The sequence below is a fragment of the Taudactylus pleione genome, unplaced genomic scaffold (assembly GCF_031769625.1).
Source record: "Taudactylus pleione unplaced genomic scaffold, aTauple2 ptg001063l, whole genome shotgun sequence".
Taxonomy (NCBI): Eukaryota; Metazoa; Chordata; class Amphibia; order Anura; family Myobatrachidae; genus Taudactylus; species Taudactylus pleione.
Window position 1 is genome coordinate 231,488 of NW_028285464.1, and position 21,616 is coordinate 253,103.

General features: G+C 40.6%; 1 protein-coding gene across 1 annotated transcript in view; it reads left to right on the plus strand.

The window, feature by feature from the left end:
* The window catches only part of LOC148453899 (usherin-like), a 184,155-nt gene that overhangs the window by 145,475 nt on the left and 17,064 nt on the right, over positions 1–21,616 (plus strand). Inside the window, exons 9-10 of the mRNA XM_088461547.1 lie at positions 9,294–9,489; positions 14,158–14,288. Coding sequence (XP_088317673.1) covers positions 9,294–9,489; positions 14,158–14,288 — 327 coding nt within the window. The remainder of the gene's footprint in view (positions 1–9,293; positions 9,490–14,157; positions 14,289–21,616) is intronic.

Sequence of the window (21,616 nt, forward strand, 5' to 3'; positions counted from 1 at the left end):
GCAGACGACGTTGATGGCATGTTATCGTCTATGTCATGACTAGTGGCTGCAGTCTATGCACACAATTCACAAACACAAAAAAATATATTTTTTTCTTTGTTTAGAGTGCACTTTGGGGGTTACAGCACCCTTTAATGGTCCAGCCAGCCGGCCCTTTACTTATGGGACACAGACGCACACTTGGCGCTGCTCCTTCGTTGATGCACGTGCAGCCACAGTGCACACAATTCACAAACACAGAAAATATTTTTTAATTTTATTTGGAGTGCCCTTTGGGGGTTACAGCACCCTTTAACGGACAAGCCAGCCGGCCCTTTACTTATCGGACACAGGCGCACGCTTGGCGCTGCTCCTTTGTTGATGCACGACAAGCCACAGTGCACACAATTTACAAATGCAAAAAATATATATTTTTATTTTTTTTGGAGTGCACTTTGGGGGTTACAGCACCCTTTTACAGACGAGCCAGCCGGCTCTTTACTTATGACACAGGCGCACGGTTGGCATTACTTTGTTGATGCACGTGCGAGTCTACTGCGCACACAATTCACAAACACAGAAAAAATATTTATTGTTTTGCACTTGCGGGGAGCACCCCTGATGGACAGAGCACCCCCTGGACAACACTACAGCACCCCTTTAGGACTGGGACACTGCACAGGACTTTGGAGTTGACACAACCCCTATGGACAACTGACTGCACAACACAGTCCAGCCAGCCCCTATGGACTTTGGAGGAGTGGACACAGCCCCTATGGACAACAGCAGCACAACACAGCCAGCCCCTATGGACTTTGGAGGAGTGGACACAGCCCCTATGGACAACAGCACAGCACAGCACAACACTACACTACACTACACTTCACAGCCCTGCCAGCCCCAACTCCCACCCTCCCTCTTCACTGTCCACAGCCGAGTGAGAAAATGGCGCCAACGCGGGTACCTTATATAGAATCCAAAACCCGTGAGACCCGGAAGGCGGGATGATGACGTTTTGCCTCGATTTCAGTTCTGAGTCAGGTGGGAAAAGTCGAGCTTGACTCGGATTGGCCTCAGATCGGGGGGGCTCGGGGGGGTTCGGATTTCAGAAATCCGAACCCGCTCACCCCTAACACATACACACTATGCTGCAGACACACTTCCAGAACACACATCTCCAGCTCCACTGACAAAGCAAATGTTTTATCTGTATTGTTTTTCAACGCCCGTGTGTGCGATCCTGCAAAGGTAAAACTACAGAATAAATAAAGCATTGTGCAACGTACAGTATATGGACATCCTCTGTACACATCAGCAAGCCTCTCTGTTCTACTCGCAGTTCCTGTACGAGCCACAAAACTGCTATTATACTGAATTAACAGTTAAAAGGGCTTCAGATTAGTCCTGAAAAGAGATTAATGGATATAATTAAACTAATAGACATGTGAACTCGTATGATTTATTTTTACAATTGCACCATTAATCAGAAATTAAAACCCTTAATAAGCCTGATTTTGTGCTGCTCGATGTGTACATAATGCTCAGAAATGTCTTTGTAGGTATGTTCTTGAGTCTTTGCTGCAATTCATACGCGGCCTATAAGACGCATTCGCCCCCCCCGGCATTTGTCACATTGCGTTTTCTGATGAGATGCATGAAATAGGATTTACTCCAGAATACCAAAACTAAGGAATAATAATAATAAGATGTGAGCTTCGGTTTTCCTGATATACGAACACACCTGAACTTAGGGTATCCGGGTCGAACTAAGGGCCTGATTCAGACCCACTCGCTAGGCTGCGTTCGCACGCAGCCAGCCGATTTTTGCAATCTGCTCATGCGTACGCATCGCAGTGCGCGAACCAGTGTGAGCGATCGGGAAGTGTACGCTCGCTGCGCATAGACAGCCCGGCCGACTGAGTGGCAGGAGAAGCCATTTGTGGGTGGTGACAGGGACTGCCCACTAGAAACGGGGGAGCGTAGGTGGGAATGCAGGCGTTCCTGAGCGTCTTAACGCCGTTTCAGAGGTGTGCATAATTAAAAAGTAGTGTCAAAGTACACGTCACTTGGTTGTGTTTCGAACTGAATCACTTGCAGTGCTTGTGGTAGGGTATGGTCAGCCACAAGCCCTGCGTTCGCTTCCAATGGTACTCGATGTACCGATGATTGCTTACACTTCCTGGAGATGACGTGCGCAAGTGGGCGTATTAAGACAGGCTGGTGGGCATCTGCATACACATTGCGATTGCATGCTAAGACATAGTGGGCATGCTAATATTAGCCTTGCCGTGCAATTGCTTGCATTGCCAAAATTTGCATACACATCTAGCGAGCGAACACATCTAGTGAGCAGGTCTAAATCGAGCCCTAAATTCCAGTTCGGAATGACTTTGGGGTTACCAGTGGAACTGAGGCCCTGGTTCGGTTCTGCAGTCAATTCGGAAAGCAGATTTAAAAACTTAACTCGGGTTTTGGGTTGCATGGAAATCGGAAACAGGTCCAAAATATCTGTTTTATCAATTTTTTTTATCGCTTTTCATGTTTTTATTTCTTTATTTTATTAAGGGATCCAAAACCGAATCTGAGCCAAAACACAGGGGTACACGCACATCTCTAATAATAATAATAATAATACTAGTAATAATAATAATACTAGTAATAATAATAATAATAATAATAATAATAATACTAGTAATAATAATAATAGTAATAATAATAATACTAGTAGTAATAATAATAATACTAGTAATAATAATAATAATACTAGTAATAATAATAATACTAGTAGTAATAATAATAATAATACTAGTAATAATAATAATAATAATAATACTAGTAATAATAATAATAATAATAATAATAATAATAATAATAATACTAGTAGTAATAATAATACTAGTAATAATAATAATAAACAAGGATGAGGCCAACAATAATTTGGCTAACAAAGCCATTATTGGTCTCATCAGACCATGGACCTCCACCGACACTAACGCCTTTGCAATGGACTTCTCATCGCCACCCTCCTGTAAGGCGCAGTTTTGTGACGTACCCGGGCAATTGTTGTCCTACGGACAGTTTCTCTCATCTCTGTTATGGAGCATAATATATATAAGAGTTGTCCTGGTCCTCTTACAGGTATTATCACACGCTCTTCTCCTTTTGAAGGATGCTGTCACATTTACAGTACACTGTGGGCCTGATACAGACCTGCTCGTGAGCAGGAAGTTCACTGGGGCTTGTGGTGGATGAGACCCTACCACAAGGGTCTCGTCGCAAGCCACGATAATCGCGACCATCGCCAGGCCTCCCACTAAAGCTGTGGGTGGTCACCCACAGCTTAGCGAGCGGCCTGGAGGCCGAAACAAAAAAAAACGTCTCGTCCTGATTCAGAGTGAGCGCTCGCAAATTGCTTGATGGGCTCAAATGAATTAATTTTGTGATCTTGGAAGTAAAATGATTGCCTTAGGATTTACTTATGGGAATCTTAAATCTGTTTTTAGTTCTAATTACTGCAATTAAGAAAAAGTGGTGGTGTTGTTCGTTTGCACTCTACAAGGTGTTTTAATCGATGGAAAGAATTCCTGAACCAATCTGTTTTTATTATATGATGTCAGCAAATAAGATGTGAAAAATGCCAAAGGGTATGAATATTTTGTTATAGCCATTGTTTTTAATCTTTATGTGTAGTGTACGGATCACCGCTGCTTATATAGCAATTTTGGTTGTTTTCTCAGCATTCCCAACCTCGTGGAAAATAAAACACGGCGGCAATTTAGTAAACTGCTGGAGGTGGAGATATTACACAATTGTCTTGTATGGTTTGACAAGTATCTCTTTTTTTGATGATAAAAGGAAAACTTCCTAAAAAATAAAACTGAGTATAATGCAATTGAGAGCTAATTAATTTTTTTAGTGTCACTTCAGAGAGGACAATAGGAAAAAGAAGCTTGGCAAATTGCTGCTTTGTAGCATCACATTCTTCTCCTCAGTGCGAAAGGACTCAGGAGATTTCAGAAATCTGGGCTTGTCCTATACCGTCAGTGCGACGCGTTTTGCATCTTCCAGTTACATTTGTAATGTAAAACACCTCTTGATCAATGTACTAGAAACATTGAAACAGACAAGAGACATATATGTAATAAAGGGATCCATTTATCAATTATACCAAAAGCCGGTGGAATATCTAATTTAGTATCACTGTGATACCTACGAATATGCCGCTGATATTTACCATAACTTACTTGTCTACTGAGGTACCGCGGTGTCCTCCTTCTTGGCAGTGTCTTCTACTGAGTTGCCAAAAGCCAAATGCTGCCAGAGTTGGGTAACTTACTAAGGCGTATGCATGATGGACATCTGCCAATGCACATAGTACTGCTACAAAGCGGGGATTCACCAAGGCTTCAAAGGCTTTCCTGAAGCTGAAAAAGCTTTTGCTTGGTCTTCATTGCCGACAAAGCAGACAGCAGCACTAATGTCATCTATAGATGGCATAAGCAGTACGGTTACAAACTGCGGTAGGCTAAGCCTACCACTGCTTGCTAAATACTGGACGGATGTCATAACTCCTTTAGCAAATACTAACAGGGTTAAAATTCATTCTTAAGTCTGAATTTCATAATTCACATAAAACATAAATGAGGTTAAACCAAGTAGATAAAGTTAAGAGTTTTAATGTACGAAGAGCACCAGAGCTTTGCTTTTCCAGGGCTCTGAGATGGCCGGGGTCAGTCGTGATCATATCATCAGTTTTCTGCTGTGTAGCTGCTAACAAGACAAGGGTTGTGTAGGCCTAGAGTTCCACGTAGATGAGACAGCATCCTGGGTGTTCAAACATAAATTTGAATAAGAGGAGAGGGGAGTCTTGTGTTCTCTTGCTCTTTGACAAGGAAGGGAAGTGCCGTGAGGCTCTTGGCGGAGAAGGAGGAGCCACTGTGAGGTGAGGATGGAAGTGGAAGAAGGATGTAACTACTTATAAAACCTGTAGACCCTTCTCCGGAGTTTGCTTAGGTCCTCTAATTTGTAGATGTCCCCATGGAGGGTCCTAAACTGATAGAAAAGTAGACTGTGAAGTGAAGGTTTTTTTTCTCTTTTCACCCTGAACATTTCAAATCAGACCAACAAACCTGCAAAAGTATTTAAGCTGATTTGCAGGGGGCAATTATCAATACCTTGATAGTACATGGACAATTGAGCACATTAGGGCAATTAGAAATGTTCTGCTCCATTGCAAATAATTATGGGGTAGATTAGAGATCTGCACTGACCCTTGTGTTTTGGTTTTGGATTCATCTTTTTTGTTTTAGTTTTACGAAACCACTCTCAAGTGGTTTGGTTTTAGATCTGGAGTTTAAAAAAAAATACAAAATGTTTTTAAAAACAGCCAAATCATGTAATATTTGCAATCCAAAACTTGAAATTTGGGTTTAAAAAAATCCAAATTCTGAACCTCTGGAAGATCAGAACGGCGACGGATTTATCCAGATCTCTTCCACTGTGTAGGCGACCAGTATATTTTAATGATATCATGAATAAAAAATAAAAAACATAACATCTGTTATTGACCCCTGAAACTATTATTTAAATATGATGAGGTTCAGATCAATTCGTTCCGGTAAGCATTTTTAACTTACTGACATTGACTGAGTTTGGGCTGAACCCCAAAAATGGAGCCGACCACAGATTTTTAGTGTGTAGAAAATGTTGGTAATTGTTCAAGTGCCCGTTGTAACTTCTCTTCCATTACTCTTTCATTATCTTCAGAACCTATATCATTATCATGACATTGACGCCATAATCAACTTAAATTAGTTGATGATAAAATGTGGCAGTCCCTAAGATTGATAGCTTTAAGGAACAGATCAGCTCTGTGAGGGCCAAACGGAGCCCCTCTACAACGTTCAATTTCCCTGACCTTATTTCCCAAGTAGATGTCAATTATTTATTTCTACCTTCCTATGGTGATGTTTTAAACATTCTACCCTACTTGTTATTCCTGCCGGCATTGCGACTGTCCTTTGATATTATTCTTTAGTACATCAAATGGGAACATTTTAGTATTTTTTGATTGCCCTGATAGTTTCATGCAAGTTTTAATGTATTCAGTTCAAAGATCTTAAGAAAGTCTGGCTCATTACTGGATAGGCAATAAAAAACAGAAATGATTCAGACAGACTATATTGAGCTATATTTCCCAACAGAAAAAGTGAGCACTGATTCATTACATCTGACCATACATGAGTTGGGGTTTTCAGGAAAATTAGGAAAGTGCATGCCACTCATAGGTGTACTGTCACTAGCCAGACTTTCGACAGACACAGATAGGTAAGTTCATTATATATATATATATATATATATATATATATATAATATGTGTGTATATAACTTTTTACTTTTTATAAAGGTACATTTTTACTTACATATATAATTCTGTTAAACAATATTGTGTACATTGTATTCATCATATTAGGTGAAATATATTGAGGGAAATAATTGTGGGAAACTGATTCTGTTTTAGGGGACATTTATCAAATCTTGGAGAGAGATAAACTACCAACCTATCAGCTTCTGTCATTTTTCTAGCACAGCCTGCAAATTGATACTTAGAAGCTAATGGTTGGTACTTTATCTCTCTTCTAGATTTGATGGGTAACCTTAACCATACTTGCCTAACTCAAATTTTAGGTGGCTCTCCCAGATGCCCAGAAGAGTGGGCAAGTCTCCTAGAGGCAGATGTCGCGATTTGCAATTAATTGCATCATTGTAGCCCCGATCACTCCATGGCACTGAATAGCAGGAGTAGGGACATAATGAATCAACTGAGTCATCGCACCCATGCCGCCCACTCGAGAGCACCTTGGATTGTCAACCTGTATGTCCCTCCCATAGACTATTGAAAACCTGATTACCATATGCTACCAGCCCAATTAGTAACCTGCCCAATAAAAATGAATGTGATCTATAGGATACTTTTCCTCGAATTTTTACATTTTAAAGAAAACATGATGTTTGGAGACCTAAATAATTTTCATTATGATAGAATTACTACAGTGGAATAGTATACAGTGGAATAGTGTACAGTGGAATAGTGTACAGGATCATTTACACCCTCCCACATTTCTGAAGGTAAAAATGCACTTGATAAGGGTTTTTTTGGGGGATACCGAAATGGATGATAGCGGGTCTGGGACAATGTTATAATGTATGAATACAAAAATATCAGCAAGGAAATAATATGGAAAAAGTAGAATGTAGAGTGTAGAAGCATGTAACCAGATAATTATATAACAACAGCACGGGTTGTGAAATGGCATCATAGAAAGTATAGATAAATGCAGCATGGTGACCTTTGCAAGTCTCATATATTTAAAAGAGCCAAAATTTAAGCTACTGGGGAAAAAAAAAACTTGGACATCTGCCATCTATCTTAAAGTTGGCATGAGACTTTATCAGAGCATACTCTATGTAAAGTCAGATTATAAATGAGAGCACATGTGCGTTTCGCCGTACAAACAAAAAGTTTGATGTGCAGATTTGAGTACAGAATGAGCAGATTGAATTCAGTGCTTACATTATACAAACTCAGATCACACAAATTAATGACACTCCGCCCATTTCTTATTAAATTTATAGTATGAGACCAAAATGAGCAAACGTTCATATCGTTAACGTTCATATCGTGCATTTTTTGGTCCCTTCCAATTCACCAACGACCTGCGATGCATGGGCACGATAACGATATCGTCCATCGTCAGCGCATGCAGGCCAACCTGGTCGATGTCGACCAGGTTACTATAGGGACCCGCAACGTTGGTGCTGTGCTGGATGATCGATATCGATCATCCAGCACACCTGGGTGATCGTTCAGCGAAATCATAATCGCTACCGGCTGTCCTGTGTGTATACACCATAAAACTTGAATTTGTTTTATTTGCTTTAAATATCACCTTCACTTTATTTTCCAATCATTTCCCACCTACCAGTATACATATGTTAACCACTAAATTTCTCTTTATAGTATATCACCAAATCAATCTGCACCAACATAGGCCACACTCGTTGACAAAAATATTGTCATGCTGGCAAACAGAAGATTTTGAGATGGGGGTTTCCAAATGATTCAATATGGAATAAAGCAAAATAAACAGAAAAAAAACTTCCCTCAATAGCAATAAAATTAGAAAAATATAATGTATTTAAATTAAATAACATATTTACTAGAAGAAAAAATAGAATGAGGCATAAAGTAAGTTGCACATTAATGTAAATAAATTCACATTAATATTTACTCTCTTTAAATAAATCCATCCTATATATTTATATATTGTTGCCCCACCCAAACATGTGCCCCCAGCAGCAGTTCTTATAGCCATGGTTGTTTGCAACAAGGGAACGAAAAGGGGGGGAGGGTATTATAGAAATTCTCGTGAGCATCCAGAGAAAAAAAAGAATAGGAAATACTGTAGTATATAACAGACCCCTTTGAATTTAAATACTTTATGTTTCTATTTTTTAATATTGTATCATGCTGTTCTCTATTTATCAATATACCTCATTTCTCTTACTGGCATTAAGCACAGAATCTGCAAAATATACAATACGCTTTTAGAATAATTTATATAGAGAGTAAAGGACTTTAGATGTAAAATATCAGTTGATAAGTAAATAAATAGAAACTGATTACTGTATTACATGGAACATATTTTATATACAGTCTGCTCTGACATTCTTTGGGGTTCTTTAACTTTTGCCAGTAGAACGTACATTGTATTTTTATGCAGATTTCAGCAAGATTCCATGCCTCAGGGGATTGCCCTGCAGGGAAACGCAGCCATAGTTTGATTTATGGTACATTTGCTGTAGTTAGTACATTTTACTGCTATAGTATTACTTCTAGTTAGCCACGCTAACAGCTTTAACTTAAAAATTAAACCCTTTAAGTGGAACAATATTTATTGTGCCATTACAGGGAACTCTCTTGGCAGAAGAAGGCATCTTTCCGGGTCAAACTTCAAAAGAAAAGCGATGCCAACAGACGGACAGGGTCACATAAATATGTATGAGCGTGCTTACTGTGACCCACGGAAGTCATTGTGAAGCACATAGGAGGGGATAAATCCCTATTTTTCAAAAGGATAAAGAGCCTCAGGCAATTTCGTTCAGTGACTAAATTGTTCCTAAGAGTGTGAATTGGTTAATCCATATTTTCCAAAATTATCACATGAAAGGGAGCTGATAAGCTTGTAAATTGAACATGAATGTGTAACCAAATCTACTATATCTTATTTTCCTTATTTTATTTATATCTCCAGTGTGATCGCTGCTTGCCGCTCTTTAACAACAAGCCTTTTCGTCAAGGTGACCATGTGAATGCCTATAACTGCGTGTCCTGCCAGTGCTATAACCATTCATCCAGCTGTCACTATAATGCCACGATAGACCCTCACCCACAAGACCACTACCAAGGAGGTGGGGGAGTGTGCGACAACTGTTTGCACAACACTACAGGTAACATGTTCAAGTGCAGGGCTTAGCAGCAAATTACGCCATCCATGGATGTTTTCCTGACTGAATAATAAAGCTGATAGACATTAAGCTTGGGAAAGGGTTGCTTAAGCCTTGCAACATTTACTGTAAAAAATAAAATAAAAAATGTGCTACAGTCAATTGGTGGAAAACCCAAAGAGGAAAATCAAAAATCATATAAGATGTACAATATATATTTTTTCACATTTTATTTTACTCAACTTTTAGCAAAAACATATTACAAAATACTCTCTAATATAAATTAAAAATCTAAAAAAAAACTTATTAATTACAAATAAAAATAAAACGGACAATAATTTTGTACGTTGTTAAATATATCCTGGAACAATCAGTTGATTTCAGAGATAACATAATTAATGCTTGGAGTCCATCTATGTAAAAATAATTTTTTGATTGTTTAAATGTTTTAAAAATAAAAACACCTGTCTGTCAGTTTTCCTGCAGCTAGCAGGTGTGTTAAAACAAGAGCATCATCATGAAGATAAGAGAACATCAAAAAAATTCTGAAAAATTATACTGAAAGGCACCATTCAGAGAAAATGTATAAGAAAATACAAATCTGGTAGAGACACAACAGACTTAAAGCTACATTTTGGGGAAATCTGCTTTTACCAAGTATTATAACAAGTAGACTAAATGCTTACATATAATTAATTATCTGTTCTTTGTTTGTAATTCATCAAAAACTTTCCGTTTATTTTATAGTTGAAAGTATAGCATTTCGTGTGGATTAGTGGCAAGAATTCCTGTTTAAATCTATTTTTATTCCATAATATAAAGAAAATAAAATGTGAAAAAGGGGTGAATACCTTTAATAGCCTATATAAAATATGACTTGCAGGCACAGGAGAATTCTGATGGCACAAGCACTGTTCATTACATGAAGTGTACAACAGCAATCCATGCAGCATAAAGAACGGAAACAACATAATAAAACAAAATTCTAGCTCTTTCAAAGCAGTAATAAACTGTAGAAACAGCTGGCAACTGAGTGTGTGTGTGTGTGTGTGTGTGTATATATAATATATATATATATATATATATATACACAAACACATATATGTACAGTATATACATAGCGTGTGTGTCTATATACTGTGTATGTATGTATATATATATATATATATATACTGTAGTAAATAAAGGCGGCACTCCAAGTCTTGTCTCAATCGGTGAAATAATAAAGAGGTGCTTTATGGACCCCGAAACGTTGAATAAAGAACCTCCTTATTATCTCACCGATTGAGACAAGACTTGGAGTGCCACCTTTACTTACTACAGTGCATCAGAGGTGGATCAGCCTCAGGTGAGCACCCAAGCAAGTTATTGACAGGGTCAAGCTACCTGCAGAGTGCTGGCTCATTGGATGGGTTTATATATATATATATATATATATATATATCTCAGGTAAAATAAGTATTGAACACATCAACATTCTCTCAGTAAATATACCTGTAATGGGGCTATTGTAATGAAATTTTCCCCAAATATCAGCAACAACCCATGTAATCCTCACATGCAAACAAATCAAACCGTAGACGTCCATAAATTAAGTTATGTGTAATAATGTGAAATGACCCAGGGAAAAAGCATTGAACACATGAAGAAAGGGAGGTGAAAAAAGGCATGGAAAGCCAAGACACCAGCTGAAATCTATCAGTAATTAGAAAGCAATCCTGCCCCTTGTCAGTGCAAATTAATATAAACTGGTTCAGTCCCAACTGATGGCCTATAAAAAGGTGTCTCATTACCAAGGTGTCACGCAAGAAACATCTCATGATGGGTAAAAGCAAAGAGCTCTCTCAAGACCTTCGCAACCTTATTGTAGCAAAACATACTGATGGCATTGGTTACAGAAGGATTCTAAACTTCTGAATGTTCCAATGAGCACTGTTGGGGCCACAATCTGGAAGTGGAAAGAACATAATTTCACCATAAACCGGCCACGACCAGGTGCTCCTCACAACATTTAAATCAGAGGAGTGAAAAGGATTATTAGAAGAGTTGTCCATGAGCCAAGGACCACTTCTGGAGAGCTTCAGAAAGACCTGGAATTAGTAGGTACAATTGTTTCAAAGAAAACAATAAGTAATGCACTAAACCGCAATGGCCTGTATGCACGCTCACCACGCAAGCCTCCATTGCTGAAGAAAAATCATGTTGAAGCTTGTTTAAAGTTTGCTGCACAACATTTGGACAAGCCTGTGAAATACTGGGAGAATATAGTTTGGTCAGATGAGACCAAATTTGAACTCTTTGGATGCCATAATACACCATGTATGGAGGAGAAATTACACTGCACATCACCCCAAAAAATCCATACCAACAATGAAGTTTGGAGGTGGGAACATCATGGTGTGGGGCTGTTTTTCAGCATATGGTAATGGCATACTTCATATGACTTGAAGGAGGATGAATGGAAAAATGTACTGAGACATCTTATAAAAATCTGCTACCATCTACCAGGATGCTGAAGATGAAACGAGGGTGGACATTTCAGCAAGACAATGATCCCAAACACACAGCCAAGGACACTCTCAGTTGGTTTCAGAGAAAGAAAATAAAGCTGCTGGCACGGCCCAGCCAATCACCTGACTTGTATCCAATTGAAAATCTATGGAAAGAACTAAAGATCAGAGTTCATAGAAGAGGCCACGGAACCTTCAATATTTGAAGATGGTTTGTGTGGAAGAATGGGCCAAAATCCCACCTGAGCAATGCGTGCGACTAGTTCTCCATACAGGAGGCGTCTTGAAGCTGTTATTACCAACAAAGGCTTTTGTACGAAGTATTAAATACATTTCAGTATGCGTGTTCAATACTTTATCCCTGGGTCATCTCACATTGTTACACATAACTTAATTTATGGACATCTATGGTGAGATTTCATTGCATGTGAGGATTACATGGGATGTAAGTGACATTTGGTGACAATTTCATTACAATAGCCCCATTACATGTGATGTGTTCAATACTTATTTTACCCGCTGTATCACCAACCTATGTTTAACCCTTTGCATGTTGGCATTTTTGAACGCTCATATTTCCAAATTATAATTTGTAAACCATCATACAAGTTGGAACCTTACGCTCTCGTCGATGTCAGTGACATACTGGAGGTCCAGTGTTAGGATTGAGAAATATTTCATTAAAATGTTTTAATAAGTAAAATCCTACTATCTTTCTTTCTTGGTACATAAAATATTTGATAAAAGTACACACATTATGTATTTAAGAATACTAGTTAGTAAAAAAGGTATTTGAGTTGTACTATATTTATAATTGTAACCTTTTTCAGAGCCTTCACCATGTTTTCCCTGTATATCACAACTATTGGGAACATAGGCCCTCATTCAGAGCCGTTCGCTATTTGTGGTCGTTCGTTCAAAAACAAGGGGTGGCTATTCAAATGATCCGTACGCACATTGCAGTCTGTTCACACCTCTAAGTCTGAACGAGCGAGCAAAACATACGCTCGTTTATTTGTTAAAAACGCCCCCTGGCCGCTCGCACCATACGTCATGTCCGCTATTTATTAGATTAATCGAGTACATCGACCAGCGTATGAACTGCTCGCTATTCTTGTGGTTGGTGTTTGCTACCACAAATTTGCGAGCAGTTCTGGCTATAAAATAACCCAGTGACGTGGTCAATGACGCTGCTGTTTTAAATATGCACACCCATAAAACGCCCGTTTTGACCTTTAAGCACGCCTGCGTTCGGATCTCCACTCCCCATTTTCAAGCACCTTCCCCTGTTACCACCCACATACGCCTCATTCTGTCACTCAAAATAGCAGGCACTCGCTATATTGCGTACCAACGATTTTCGGCCGCACTGACTGGTTCGCGCATGCGTACTAAAAACCGTACGCATGCGCAGATGTGCAAACATCGCTCGGAACGAGCGTACTGCCGCTAACGAGCGGCTCTGAATGAGGGCCTTAGTTATTTCAATGTGCTATCAAAAGAAACCCCCCACTTTTTTTTTTTTGGGGGGGGGGGGATGAAACTCAGCAAAGATTACTTTGAGATAACAAATGTAAAAGTTACTCCTAGGGAGCAGGACAAATTCCTAAGACATGTAAATAGGCTGAATCATAAAGGAAAAAACTGCATCTGGTTGTTAGGGTACTAGATTAATTTACAAAGTGGCCCGTTCAGATTTCCTGATTGCAACTATTCCTTACAATTGTTACATTTTAACAGCACAAATTTTTGAACATTTAATGAAATTTTTTTTCTTTGTCTTTAATAATTACCAAATTCTGACTTTTTAAAATTTATTTTTATATTTATAAAATTTTTTGTAATAAAACACAAACATTTAGATAATATTTTAATCGTTAAGCTTTGGCTGGTAAAACTGCGCCTATGTGGCATTGCAGGCGAGAGACACCGGTCTGGGCTCTATAGCAGATGGAAGTTTAATGAGGTAAAACACTGTTTGAAACAGGTTGGTAGTTTCATATGCTGTGGGTCAGTACATTGGCAGGTAGAGATGAAAGGTGTTTTAAAATGGACATTCTGGAAATGATCACTCTCTCAGAGGAATACGGTCTCTTAACTGGCTCTTATGGATAATTTTGAACACATTTCCAACTTAAACTTGCCAGCCTGACTCTTCTAGGAAGAAACTGCCACGTCTGCAAGGATAACTATTACCGGCGATTTGGCACTGACCCGTCTGCTGTCGATGTGTGCCTGCTCTGTGACTGCGGAGAAGAGGGCACTCTAAACAGGAGCCAGAACTGCGACAAGGTAATTATGGCAAATTATTTGGTCACTTGATAATTATGAACTTGTAGGCACTGTTGGTTGTATGGTAAACTATAGTTGATTGTCATATACAGTTGGCCTCAGGGTTACGCCGCAGGTGGTTGGTAATTGATTCCCGTATGCTCATGGAATATGGCAGTGCAAGTATGGAGTGACATAAACATTATTTTTGCTTCATTACCAGGATTTGTGGAATGCTACAATTTCTCCAAACAAATAATATTAGGGGGTGTCAGGGACTCAGAGGAGACATGTACTGGAGAGTGATTAAGACCCCGATAAGTGACATGCCATTGGTATGATACCTCGCTTATGGTGATGACACAGATGGTGTGGGTGTAAGTTGAAGTTATCTCTCTGATAGATCGACCTTCTGGCTTCTTAGTTCAATGGCAACTTCCAACTCAGACCATTTCCCAGCAGAGAGGCAAGGGTACTTACCCCAGACACAGTAAATGCACAGCCAGGCTAGCATGTGCAAGAATGGATTATTTCATTTACCTGACCCCAGGTGAGAACTGGAATTGGGCAGCACAATGTTTATAATAAATAACATGAGATTTACAATAAATTAAAAGCAATTTTGCTATAAAACTACAGAATATTTATTTAGACAAATTCTATATACACAGCTTAAGCAAAATTGGATATTCACATAGATCTAACATAATATGCATTCTGCAAGCACTCTACAAATGTCCTTTTAAGTAATGGGGGGGTCCTTTAACCCAAATACCAATGTCCAGAACACTATGAAATCTGATGAAGAACCTCTAAATGACATGAGTTCTGATAATCTGGGCTACATCTGAGCCTTTGTGTGCACGAGGGGCCCTTAATGTGTATACACAACTAGGAGTCAGCCAGCCATGTTGCAGCACTGAGATGTATATAAATTCATTACAAACTATGTCTGTTCCACAAAAATGGATACTTATGGACATATAAGTGATTTTATTTCACCCATGTAGTATGCTGAGTCAGGGTGTAAACCAAGCAAACTAATCAATCGTATTTCGTGAACAACATAAAATAAAATACATATTTCTTTTACAAATATATTTCATTCATTTTTTTATTGAAAAATTAAATCTTCTTGAAAGAAATTTCATATATAACTCTTGTTCCATTTCAGTCTCAAACTTGAAATTTTCACAGTAGCTCAGAATCACAAGGACCTTGACTTGAGCCAAAAATTAAATTTTTCCTATTTTGCCAACTCAAGATTTTTAGGCCTAAAGTTGGTAAAATTTTGAATAAACGTAATTTTCAAAATCTAATAAAAACATTAGGACACAAATCTCATACTTTAGCATTTTTGGTAATAATCTACTAGTACATACTGTATGTACCTCTAAAAAAAACTGCCCTCTTTTTCACCATTAAAGTGAAATAAGGTAATCCATGAATCAAACCAAAAATGTAGCCAAAACTTTGCTGAGAACAATGGTTTTTGTCCCAAGGTTCTATCACATCCCAGTGCATATTTATTTGCATTTGCGTAAATGGCTAGAAACACGAAAATCGCTGTCTGCCATGATTTAAAGATAGCCACCATTTCAAAAAAGGAAGCAAGTAAAAACCAAAAAATTGTGGTTTTGATTGGCATATAGGGGAGATAACTAACAAAAAATTACATTTTTAAAAAATGGTCAAGCAACCGGTGTTTGACCACTTCGTATGGATTGACCCTAAATTGAAGTGCAATGACATTGCAATCCAGATCAGCTTATCACCTTAGTAGCAATTGCGCCAAATGGATGTCAGTCATACTGTACATGTGGGTATACTTATGGTCCATGATAGCATCAAAATGTGGCTTGACAGTGTGAGTAGTTAGTACCCTATTTGTAAACAATGTAATAATATGTCAAATGCACAAACGAGAAGATTTCTAGCTCATGACAGTGTTATTAATAAATGTTAAAGTCACATTCAATGTAACATTTAAATAAATGAAAATTAAATGGTAAGAAATTATATATAATCATTGTTTCCCCCTTTAAAAAATCAAATTTAAATTTATAATATAGCAAAAATAGTAATTATGTACTTGGCGGTTAACCAATGGAAGCACTGAAAAAAAAACACCCCATTATTTTAATAATAATATTGCTTTTTTAATCTATTCATAAACATGTTATTTTTTTGACAAGTGGAACTAAAAGCCCAAATCTGGGTTCTCAGTGCCTGATTCAGAGCCGCTCGCTAGGATGCGATCGTATGCAGCCTTCAGCAGTCAAAGTATGCAAATCCCACAATCGCTAGCAAGACATTAGCAGGCCCACTATGTTGTGCCGTGCGATCGCGGGATGAGATTAGACGCCCAACAGTCAATCGGTAACGTCGAGTAACATCGGACACATACGCAGCACTTGTGTCTGACCATACCCTGCCGCAAGCACTGCGAGTGCTGCCGTGTGTAATTCAGCCATGTGACGTGTACGCTGACGATGCGTCTTAACTATGCACGCCCCTGAAACGGCATTCAGAATCACAGACACGCCTGCATTTGCACCACCACACCCCCGTTACCATTGACCACCCCCTGTCGCAACCCTGTCACCCATGATTGCGGAGCATCTGTGTACTGGCTGCGAATGCTTCCCGATCGCAGCGACATGGTTCGCGCACGCACACTGCGTCTTTTACGCATGCGCAGTTTGCAAACATCGGCAGGCTGCGTGCCTTAGATTACCAGGCCCTGCACTGCAATACAAGGTTATTTCCTGTCCTGCAATAGCACGTCCTTAACTGCCCTGCAATACCAGGTTCTTTCCTGCCCTGCATTACCAGGTTCTTTCCTGCCCTGCATTAATAGGTCCTGCCCTGCATTACCAGGTTCTTTCCTGCCCTGCATTAATAGGTCCTGCCCTGCATTACCAGGTTCTTTCCTGCCCTGCATTACTAGGTCCTGCCCTGCATTGCCAGGTTCTTTCCTGCCCTGCATTACGAGGTCATGTCCTGCATTACCAGTCTCTTTCCTGCCCTGCATTACCAGGTTCTTTCCTACCCTGCATTACCAGGTTCTTTCCTGCCCTGCATTACCAGGTTCTTTCCTGCACTGCATTACTAGGTCCTGCCCTGCATTACCAGGTTCTTTCCTGCCCTGCATTACGAGGTCCTGCCCTGCATTACAAGGTTCATTCCTACTTTGCATTACCAGGCCCTGCCCTGCATTACCAGGTTCTTTCCTGCCCTGCATTACGAGGTCCTGTCCTGCATTACCAGGTTCTTTCCTGCCCTGCATTAATAGGTCCTGCCCTGCCCTGCATTACCAGGTCCTTTCCTCTCCTGAATCACAAGGTTCTTTCCTACTTTGCATTACCAGTCCCTGCCCTGCATTACCAGGTTCTTTCCTACTTTGCCCTGTGATACATTACTAGCTTCTGCTCACTGCAGAACACCACAGTAGGACAAAGGGTAAGATCATACTTGCCAACTCTCCCTGATTTAGCAGCAATCTCCCTTTCTCCCTGATTGCACCTCACTCCCATTATGAAGCTGTTATATAAAGAAAACAGATATATACATTCAAAATGGGATCATTAGTATCATTTCCCTGCATTGGGCATAAGGTACAATGATCCCTATGGCTACATGCATTAGTATCATTCCTCTGCATGGGATGCAATCAGGAAACCGGCTGTCTTAATCCCGACAGCCGGCTTCCCGACTGCATTATCCCGGCGAGGGCGAAATGCCCGGCGTCTAGATGTAGATGCCTCTCATTTCACCGGCGCCGTGAGCAGACAGCCGCGCGGGGGGGAGGGTTAGGTTTAGGGCACCCAGGGGGAACTTAGGGTTAGGCACCCCCCCGGGAGGGTTAGACTAGGGAGAGGGAGGGTTAGACACCCCCCGGGGGACTTAGGTTTAGGCAGCGGGGAAGAGGGGGTTAGGGTTAGGCACTTACAGGGGGGATTAGGGTTAGGCACAGGGGGGATGTTAGGGTTAGGCACCCCTAAGGAGGGTTAGGTTAGTTTTTACTTACCTTAGGGACGATCGGGATTTCCCGCGCTGTCGGGCTTCCTTCCAGGAACTCTGCTTCTGTCGGCCTCCGCTGCCTGGATTCGAACTGCCGGCCAGATCCCCCCTGCATTGGGTATAAGGCACAATGATCCCTATGGCTACATGTGTTTTTGAAAAGTATCAGTGTTTTCATTAACAGATAGATCTTACTAACTGCTTTGGGGCTCATTACATGTGGATGTAAGTCAGTATTATGACACGCCTCTCAGATGTAGCAGGACACGCCCACTTTACTGCCGCGCTCATAGGTGCTTCTTTCACTCTCTGCCTGAAATGCTTTTTCAAAAGTAGACAAGTATGGTGTAAGTCCACACAAGTGCAGCTTTCAAGTGTCTATCATGAAGAGTCTACTGGAGAATACACTTTTTGCTCCTCCTTTGCTGATTCAAATCTACCGACACCGTAAATACAGAGACGATTGTGGAGTAGTTTGTGGACTTTACTGTGAAATAGTTACTTTGCAGTTTATTTCCTGTGCATGGTTTGCCAGATTGCTCACTTACTGTAGTCTCAAGTCCAGTCTGTGGATCCCATGGTAACTTTAATAGTTGAAGCTTCCAACCTAATAATTAATTTGCTCAATGAATTGGACTCAGCCATCTGTCCTGACATTAGAGAGTGACCAGAGCTGGTAATAGCAGTGTCACATCTTTTCATGCTCTCACATCATCAATCTGCAAAGGTACTGAATGTATTTCTTATTGTAAATCATAATAACTTGCTAGATGATTATTGTGTATTTCGCCATGGCCTTACATTAGTGTTATGCATGTCTTAATGTAGAATTTCTTAGGAATTTGACTAGGGGTGGGACTAGGAGTGTGACTAGGGGTGTGGCTAGGGATGTGTGAGTGGTGCCAGGGCACAGTAGCTAGAGGGCGGCATCGTCACTGCCCCATGGCCACCGCACTTGGGCTTCTAGGGTGCTTGCAACCCTGGAGCCTGTAGAGCCATCCTTATGGGCACTCCTCCTCTTGCTGGTCCCTGTGGCCTCTCACCTTTGTTGTGACATCATGATGTCACATGTTTGTAAGCAGGGTCTACAGAGGTCAATTCTTAGCCCAACTTTGACCCCTGCATGTGACAAAGGCAACAAGTATTGTTTGCCAAGTATCTATGAATACAAAAAACAGGGGTGTGTGGTTTGGGGGTTGATGGAGCTGGACTTGCTAGTAATCATGATCAGAGGGTTTTTTTTGGCACAAATCCGCTTCACAGTGGTTCCTCACATCATCTGAAAACTGTGGGAGCATTATCCCTCTAATATGAGGTGCCACGGATGACCATCATTGAGGTGCTACCAGATCCCAGTCTTTCTCTATGCCCTCAAGCCATCCTGCTGAAGCAAACCTGCCAGGGGGTCGGTACTCACCTGGCCCAAAACTTACAGAGCCAGATTGTGACTCTTGGACAGTAGCTCTATACTATTTACCAGTGACAGCACTGCTTCCTGGGACTCACAGGTCCCCTGCCGTCTGGGGCAGATCTGCACTAGCCACTGCTCCTGGGATCTAGTCATAATGTTGATATTTACAATGTCAAAATGATGATGTGGATATTGTTGAAATGTCGACATTGAACATATTGGCACATGCAGAATGTCGACACGCTCACAGAGTCAATATGTAAATGCCGACATTCTGCATGGATCAGTAATGGAAGATTAGGGTTAAGCTACCTGAGAGGAGGGATAGAGTGAGACTATGGGAGGAGGAGTAAGTGTAGTCACTAAGGGGAGGGTTATAGGTCAGGATTAGTCATACTTACTATTGGAAGCGATACAGGATCCGTAAGAAATCATCCCGATGTCACCACCAGACCCGGAAGTCGCTGTTAGGCTGCCAGGGAAGTTTTGTCGACTTTCTAATTATGTCGACATTTTATCAGTGTCGACTTGATGAAAGTCAATGTGGTCAAAGTTGACATGCTGCATATCAACATCACGACCATGTCAATGTAATGAATGTCGACATGATGGAATTTGACAAAATACACTACACCTGTAGTGGCCAAGCATCTGGTGATACTGGCCTCATCTCCCCCTGTCACAGTGATGTTACTTGGTCCTGTCAGAGACCTACAGTTCTGCTGCCCAGACCCCAACTCAGCAATTGGGAGAAGACTTACCTGTGTCAGGCATGCCATACTGATGGTCAATGGGCTTCACTTACCTGTTGGCTTGTCAGGCTCAATGGAGATTTAGTTGTTTGAAATTTTGCTCATTTCTTAGTCCATCTCCAATTTGTACACAGAGACTTCTCCATATTACTATATTCCTTTTCCTTTATTTATACACTGAGCAATCCTCTATACCTACAGTGAGCTATAATCGACTCTATGCTGTGCAATTATACTCCTGCCAGCCTCTCCCTACACCATTATAACAGAGGCAGTTTTCCCCCTCCTGGTTACATCTACTTCCACTCACCAGACCGTCTTAAGTGCTAATGTGACACACTCGCCATGTTTCTGTCCACATAAGACATCTTCTCACCCACCCGTGTGACTGCTTTCTTTTGAAAAACTGTAAACCGTCTACTCCTGCTCCCCCAGTAAATTTCCAGCCCTGGGCTCTGAGCTGTGGTTTGTCATCCCCAATCAATAGGGATGTAGAACGGTAGGAGCCATTCCGGCAGAACCCCACCTTTCCAGAGGACGTCACACCATTAAAACATCTGGGCGTAAATCCTGCATCAGATGTGTCCTTCACGGTCCATCCCATGCTTTCGGGTCCTTGAGATCTCATCTGACCTCAGAAATGTGAACTACAATTGGGGAGCTGAGAGTACAATGTGCGGGGATTGGGGCACAAACAGATCACCTAGAAAGCGAAATGAAGGAATTACTTTTCTCCAATAATGATCACAACCATCCGCTAGGTGACATCTCCACACTTTGGGACAAGTTTCCCGGCTTGGGACCGATCTCAGAGAAGTAATATAAAAATGTACAGTTGAATCTATCGATGGGCGGGGCAGCGCTGTCACTAGCGAGACCAACTTGATGGATCCAATTTTTGCCGTAATAAACAGAGAACTGCAGTATGACCCTTTGTGGGGCCACTAGTGAATACCACCGAAAGAGCCAACTACCAGAGATACCAGGTGTCCAAGCTTCAGCTGAGAGCATTACTGGTGACTGACGGAAAAAAAATCAGTACTGTATGTAGTCAGATCTTAGGGGAACATGCTTCTATGTAGTAAAAAAAGAGAAAATAAGAATAAAGTAAGCGCTGCCAAATGGAAACTGTGCACATCAATCGTTTTCAATACAGTTTAATG